Raw genomic sequence first — 7,733 nt, 5'->3', positions numbered from 1 at the left:
AAGTGAGTGTCATTTATGGGTGTCAGTCGACCAAAATTGGTCACCATGCCACAAGCCTCGAGGCTTTTTCTGAGACCAACAGATTGTTTTTCTCATGTCCATAGAGAAATCATAGCACTACTATCACCAGTGCAAGGATTTAAATATATTCTCATGCCTACTGATAGGTCTACTCGCTGGATCAAAGCCACACCTATTAAGGCCATTTCCGCAGAGACAGTGGCAAAAGTCTTTTTGACTAGATGAATTTTAAGTTTTGGGTGCCCGACAGAGGTGATGACAGATCAAGGTTGACAATTTGAGTCTTCTTATTCAACGAACTTGCTGTTTTATGTGGATTCACTCATCATTCTTCCACCAGTTATCACCCGGCAAGCAACAACATGGTGGAATGCTGGCACAGAATACTCAAGTCAAAATTAGTGTGTCAGAAGTCTTCCTGGTTAACAACATTGCCACTGGTATTACTCAGGCCACAAATTGTATTCAAAACTGGCCTCGTTGCTTCAGCAGCAGAAATGGTGTGTGGCAAAGCCCTGAGATGCAAGTCCCTGAGGCTTCTGTCACACTTATTCTCCATGCAACAAGAAAATCCACCTAAATATCCTTGCTCAGTGGTACTCCATGGGTCTTCAGGTTGGCAGGAAGCAAAAACAATGAAATTTTATTTAGAGGCTGCAAGCAATTCCATGCTAATTCTGACTTGATAAATGGCTCCTTTCAACAAATTTTTTTCATTTTATTTTTTCTAACCCAAGAAGCACAAGACTATAAAACCAGTCCTTAAATGACATGGCGTCAACCATCCCGTTTGGTCGATTATAGCATGCACCATAAGGACCACCTTCCACTCAGGTGTTCCACAGCTTCTGTGTCTTGTATACAACATAAGGTCGTAGTAACTATCCTAATACATTACTACATACGAAGTCCGCCCCCGGTAGCTGAGTGGTCAGCGTGACAGAATGTCAATCCTAAGTGTCCAAGTCCGATTCCTGGCTGGGTCGTAGATTTTCTCCACACAGGAACTGGGTGTTGTGTTGTCCTAATCATCATCATTTCATCACCATCGATGTGCAAGTCGGCAAAGTGACATCAACTCGAAAGACTTGCAGCTGGCAAACGGTCTACTCAACAGGAGGCCCTAGTCACATGACATTTGCATTTACTACACATGATAATCAATGCTGGTATTCTTGAGAAAGCCATTAGTTGCTCCATGTCTTATTTCTCATCTTGACAAAGCTTTCCTACTTCTACAATCATCCGTCACGTTGTTATTGTAATTCCACATGTTTTCAAGTGGAATGCTATCAACACTGTTCTCTAAATTTGAAACGTACAATATCAAGAGTCTCCTTGGATATTGTCACCCAATCACTTTCGACATTTAAATGAAACATGAGTTGTTTGTTGAGGATGATAGTGGGTAAAGTATCTTCAACAGTCGCAAAGGGCACCTGAACCTGGCGGCAAGGGGGGGCTACACCCCGACTCCCCCCGCCCCACCCTCTCATGGAAAGAAAATATTAGTGTAGCCAGGTGGTTTCCTTTCAAGAAAATGGTTGAGAAGTCGGTATTATGAAGATTTTTAAGAGTATTGGAACTGAAACTTTTTTGTGGCTCTTACAAGTTGTGATTCGTCTTCCAAAACGTTAAACACTCCATATCCACAGATCGAGCCTCCTGCCCCACTTACAAACTATCAGCACCCTTGCAGTCATAACCGGGTAGATTAACACGCAAATCTTTATCTTGTCTGCTCATCTTTTCTAAACACACATTGACAACACGCCTCATTTCATTTTTCAAAACGGAAACCCAAACTCACACGAAATTCTGAACAACTGCTCTTTCTTCTACCACTGACAGCACCGGTTTCTTCATGTTTTTTTAAGCTTGTTTTTAATGGGAGGTGTTCTTTGCGGCCTCCCTCTGGGGCAGTCAGCCTACCTTTATGTCAATCAAATACTTCCATAAAACATCACATAAGAGTCCTTGTTCCTCCAGCTTCCAATTCTTTTACTATTTCCGTTCCTCTATTTAACGATGTATTAACGATGTATTTTGTAAAAAGAAAAAGAAATAAACGAAGTAAAATATAGTCTAACTTGAAGACTATAAGCAACAGTATACTGTATGGAACGACCATATGAATAAAGGTATTTTACTGAAAATGGGACAACTTTGGCCGGTGACAAAGTTAAATAACGAAGCTAAACTGGTACTTACTCGAACTTTTAAGTTAGAAATCAATTTCCACAAACAATAAACTTCTTGTACTACTTCACGACGACCACAGAGGGGAATCCCACGTAACAATGCTTCCAACATGAAAAGATAGTCGGAAAACAGTGTGACCAACTTAAGGCACCCGTAAACAATCAAACATTTTGTTTGACTTAACTATGCTTGTGTCCGCAGCTCGTGGTCTCGTGGCAGCGTTCTCGCGTACCGAGCACGGGGTCCCGGGTTCGATTCCCGACGGGGTCGGGGATTTTCACCATACTCGAGATGACTGGCTGTTGTTGTGTTGTCATCATCATCATCATCATTAATCCCCATTACGGTCGGAGGAAGGCAATGGCAAATCACCTCGAGTAGGACCTTGCCTAGTAAGGCAGTGCGGGTCTCCCGCATCGTTCCCCTACACTCTATCAAGCAGTATGGGACTTCACCATCATCACTATGCTTGCCAAGTATTTGACCGTGTACGGTGCAGTTTGACGTGATTGTCAAGCATACATCGTATTTGACGTGTTTACGAGAAATCTCGATTAGCAGAAAGTTTGACAAGATGTGTGGACGTTTGGTCGACGTTTCGCGGTATATGTTTAGTCATAAACTGGTTTATTACTATTCATCTCACTGCATTGTGAGTTCCGTTGTACCATGAAAACTACGATCAAGTATAAAAACAAAATAACACTGACAATAATCAAAATCGCAGAGATGACATGTCTTTCCCAACAAGAAGAGGTTATGGACAACATCAATATTTTACGCAAACAGTGACATACTACAGGAGTGAAATGAAATAAAAGAAATCGAAGTTCTCTGGTTCTTCCGCGGACGACGTGGGTTATGTATTCCCACGTTGCTGTGTCTTAATGACTTGTCATTAGGGGACCAAGTGGAAGAGAATAAATTTTCGCATACTTGTGTCTTCTTTTTCAATGTGAGAATGAAGTAACGCTAAACAAGTTATTAAACGTTTCACTGTCCATCCCCATAAAGTTGATGTAATCATTAGGTTCCGAATGCAACATTTCCATTAACAGGTTTCCAGTAGTACATTCCTCAATTTAAACCATTCCATGCATCATCGTGTTGTTTCCTTCTTCTTTAAACACAGTGCCAGACGCAATGTTAGAAATGCTTCATCTGCGTTTGTAGACATTCCCACTAGTGTCAAAATAAATCATACACGAAAAGCGTCTGCTTCAATTGTAAGGTTATATTGACAATCTTTCTTAGTATGTGTACGCATTTGTTTGACACATCTGTGGCTACATGAAAGTGCACTTGACAGGCAAGTTTGCTCTTTTAGGAGGGACTTAATAAGTTTTAAAAAGTTTCGTTGTCCATTCGAAGGACGTTGATGTAATCATTGCGTTCTGAGAGTTCAGGATATTTTCATGGAGAAATCTCTTTAAGCCATACCCTGGACCAGAGTCTTGTCTTCTTCTTCTTTAAACACAGTGCAAAGTCAGGACTGCATTTTCTCCATTTGTGGTCGTTCTCCCTACTCTCAAATACACACAAATAAGAACTGCGTCTGCTTCAAATTGAGGTTAAACTGAAAAACAATGTTTGAATGTATACATGGCAAATATGTGACTAGATAAGAGCGATTTTCTTAAACACGTATAGTCGTTTATTGGAGTATTTAGAATGGGGTTTTACATGCTAGCGAAGTTTATAGAAACAACTGGATCTCCAGTATCTTCAGCATAATATCTGGAGGAACATAATTAATCTTTTTTCTGTTGAGACAAAGTTGCCCCAAATGGTCGCAGTTCACAGTAGCGAAAACTCATTTAAATCGTATTCGCAACAGATACACATATTCTATATGTTCTCTTCCGTATTTTTGGCGCTACACATTGTTTTCCCTTTTCTTCTTTCAAACGGTTTGTTTCCTACTTTACATTTGTCCTATACTTTTACCTGCAAGTACTGCTGCACCTTATAACAACATATAGAAATGAGATGTTTCTTCAGTTTTCTTTTGAAGCTGCCCAGTTCCTTTATGCTTTTCTGCTAAGTGTCAGTCTGTTATAAAAGTAACTTTCCTGCATTTGTAGTGTCCTTATCTGCCATTTTCAATCTTTCGCTTCATTTCTTGTGCTGTGGCTATAAAAACTCTGTTTAAAGATGCTGTACAATTTATCATTAAAATAAATATTGTCTCTTATATGTAGAAACTTGATACAATCGGTATTCTCAATCCTTTGAATTTGTTTTTGTAGAAATTCTTCGGTGTTAGTTTTGCTATGTATCAGGCGGCTTTTTTAAGTTTTAAGATTCTCTGAATGTATACATCTGCTGCTCTTCCTCATACTGGTATACAGTCAAAGTATGTGAGAAGAAAAGTCTTATGGTAAACTTTAGCAAGGTTTCTGTGACCACAGTATAGCACATTTTTTACTTAAGACTATATTTGTACTTAGGTTTGGACATAAAAAATATCCAAGTCGTCATGGAACACTTGCAACGTTTGCAATTTGCCACGAAACAAAGCACAGTGATAGAATAAGTATTAAGAAGCTGTAAAAACACAGAATCCACTGCTATAATGTGAAGTGGCGAAAATAGGTGAACTTCCGATGTTAGCGGACGGCGCCGCGATCATAATTTTCTCCCCGAGAAATCATTGTATCCAGTGATCTCAATACTAGTATGGAGATCACTGATTATATCACATGACGTAACGTGGCGGTTCGTTGACAACCTGTGTGAATGCTGCCAGTTGAAATGCATTGTGGATGTTTTGACGTGACGTGAACCGGCGTGAATTGACGGCTAGTGTGAATTGGTCTTCATGCACTCCTTATTATCTCTTCTTTTTACCATAACTTATATTTACTAAGTTGAATCCCCATTATTTTGTATGAACATCTGTTAAATCTTCATTGATGCACTGGCACAAACAGAAATGTATTTACTAGCGTCTCTTGCAGTAACAAAATTTCTGACTTAACTGACTGGAACTGTGACTTTGTGTCACATCTCTGGTTCACGTGTTGGTTGGTATCTTTGATTTGTGTGCACATCGTTGACAAAGTTTTGGATTTTCCCCGTTCCTTTGATTATTGCTGTTCAAGCTATCAAGGGAAGTGTAAAATTGGGTAGTAGCATACTCCAATGTGTTGGTAGTAATTTTGATTGGGCAATTCTTTAACTTCCGTCGCCGCCAAACTGTCACTTATTTAAGATGAGCGAGTCACACGCGATGCTACGATTTGAAATGATTAGCTTAATAGTCAGACTGACACTATTTGGGGCTGTTACTTACTATAGCGTAAGGTGGATGATCAATCAGATGGATCCAACCAATAATCAGAAGAAGAACGCCAAAAAGCGGGCAAGTACCAAAGCTAGCGTAATTTCTTTTGTAAATATACGCGCACGAATTTGGATTGATTGTAATTTCAGAACGAGTATGTGTGATAAGAGCAGTTTTAATAATTAATGTAGTGTGTGTTCGGAAAAGAGAGGGGGACAGTATGCATTTTCAGGAGAAAGTAATTTGTTTGGTTGTTACTGTACCACAGCCATTAGGTACTCACATCATGGTAACCAGCATATGTTTGCTTATAGAATGTAACGAAATTGAAAGACCCTCGTGTTTCTGTTGAAGAGACATTAACGTTCGAAAAGCTGCCATATTAAGGTTACTGACAGAAATTTTCTCAGATTTTTCTGTACTTTAGTCTCTTTATTTTAAATACAATTTTGGCTAATTCGCTACTTATTACATATTGATTTAAAGACTAGTGTTGTATAAATTTTGTCACTATTTGACATTTTCTGGTTTATAAAGGTTGACTCTGTGTGGAATGGTTTAATGGTGGGGGGTAACTACTTCTATTAAACATTGTACGTGGTTTTATATTTCAGTTTATTAAAAGCAGGAGCTTCACAATGTTGATTTGATACAAATAATAGTATTGTGTAATTGTGTACAAAAATTTAGCTGAGCATTGATTATGAATTCCTTTTTATCTTCTTGCTGTGAATGGTATGTGATTGCTTCTTTTTGTTACTTCAGTAAATTTACTCCTGACTCATAGTTTGATATTTTTTTTCCTCTTAGGCTTTGGAACATCTTCGACGACTTGGAATAACAGGGAATGAGGTGGGTAGAACCTGTAAGTTTGCTGCTATTCCTGGAATAGAATGAAGTGATTGGCAGCTGATCGTGGTAGAGAGAACATTTTCTGTTCAGTTACCTGCAGGTGGTGTGCTGTGTTAGCAGCATCCATGCAGTTCCACATTGTATTTATATCTTCCCAGTTAACATAAAGTATCATGTTCACATCACAGTAGTGTCCTCTCTCCTTTCTAAGCAATTTTGTGGTTAGGTTCATAGATTTAGTGCAAGGAAAACAAAAAAGGCACATACATTCCTAGATGGAATCACAACTGTTAGACTGCAGTAATTGTTGCCTGCAGTGGACTGGTAATTAAAGGTGAGGTAGTGAAGTGGGGTGAAAATTGTGGACAGAGCAGAAGTTGTGACCAAACTTGTGCTCTGGTTGTTACAGTAGCTGTTCTGTAAACAAGTAGCTGCCACTCACTTGATTCTGGTATAGCTGTTGTCATAAACTATTCTGCAGTAATAGTATATCTATAATGTGGTCTCCTTTTAAATGTTTGTTTTGCTTTTATGTTTTCATAGCTTACAGCAACAGTTTGTTTTTATTGGTGTCTGTTGTTTTGGTGGTCTTATTTAGCTCTGTATTTAAGTGAATGTATTAGTGTGTTGTTCCTATTTGAATTCAGACATTTTTGTACTTGTAAATTGATTTTATCCTCACCCTTATTTAAAATTTTGTATTTGTGGGAATCCACAGCCTCCAGATCCTTATTAAATGTAAACATGGTCTGTAGTAGGCTGTAATGTGTTATTTAATCATGCAATTAGCTAATTTCAGCTACTTGTCATTGTCAGGAACGTGTAAAACCCACTTCGAAAAGCACTCCATTCTACGCATGTATCACATTATAACACTTTACGTGATGTGTGTGAAGTGTTATAAATACGATGCATGCAGACAATTTAGTGCTTTTCCAAGTTGGTTTTACAAGTGCTTGACAGTGACAAGCAGTCGAAATTAGCTAATTGCACAATTAAACAAAAATCTTGTTACAGCCTACTACAGACCATGTTTACATTTAGTAATTGATGACCCTGCAATATCTTTACCTAAAACCATAATCATGTCGGCTAAACATCGTAAGTCACATGTAATCACATACTGCTCCCAGTTTTGTTTGCAATATTTTTTCCCCAGGAGTCACGTATAATGAAACACCCAACTGTACCCTTCTGAACTTCATGAAAGTTGTTGATTGAAATTAATACTGAAGAACGAACTAATTTCAAATTTCTGTAGTTTGTGGAATGTAGTAACAGCTTCAACTAGTCTGTAAATTTGTTCCCGAATCCTATTGGAAGGGTGAACAGGGAGAAGAGAAAAGGTCCACTGTGGATAAGGGGATCAGCA

General features: G+C 38.7%; 1 protein-coding gene across 1 annotated transcript in view; it reads left to right on the top strand.

The window, feature by feature from the left end:
• The first annotated feature begins 5,257 nt into the window (after window positions 1-5,257).
• LOC126161484 (outer mitochondrial transmembrane helix translocase) overlaps window positions 5,258-7,733 on the top strand; it is a 94,747-nt gene continuing 92,271 nt past the window's right edge. The window contains exons 1-2 of the mRNA XM_049917383.1: window positions 5,258-5,587; window positions 6,320-6,361. Of these exons, the coding sequence (XP_049773340.1) occupies window positions 5,438-5,587; window positions 6,320-6,361 (192 nt within the window). The 5' untranslated portion in view covers window positions 5,258-5,437. The remainder of the gene's footprint in view (window positions 5,588-6,319; window positions 6,362-7,733) is intronic.

The sequence above is a fragment of the Schistocerca cancellata genome, chromosome 2, assembly GCF_023864275.1.
Source record: "Schistocerca cancellata isolate TAMUIC-IGC-003103 chromosome 2, iqSchCanc2.1, whole genome shotgun sequence".
NCBI lineage: Eukaryota > Metazoa > Arthropoda > Insecta > Orthoptera > Acrididae > Schistocerca > Schistocerca cancellata.
The sequence above is the reverse complement of the archived record's forward strand: the minus strand, read 5'-3'. Positions and strand labels throughout refer to the sequence as shown.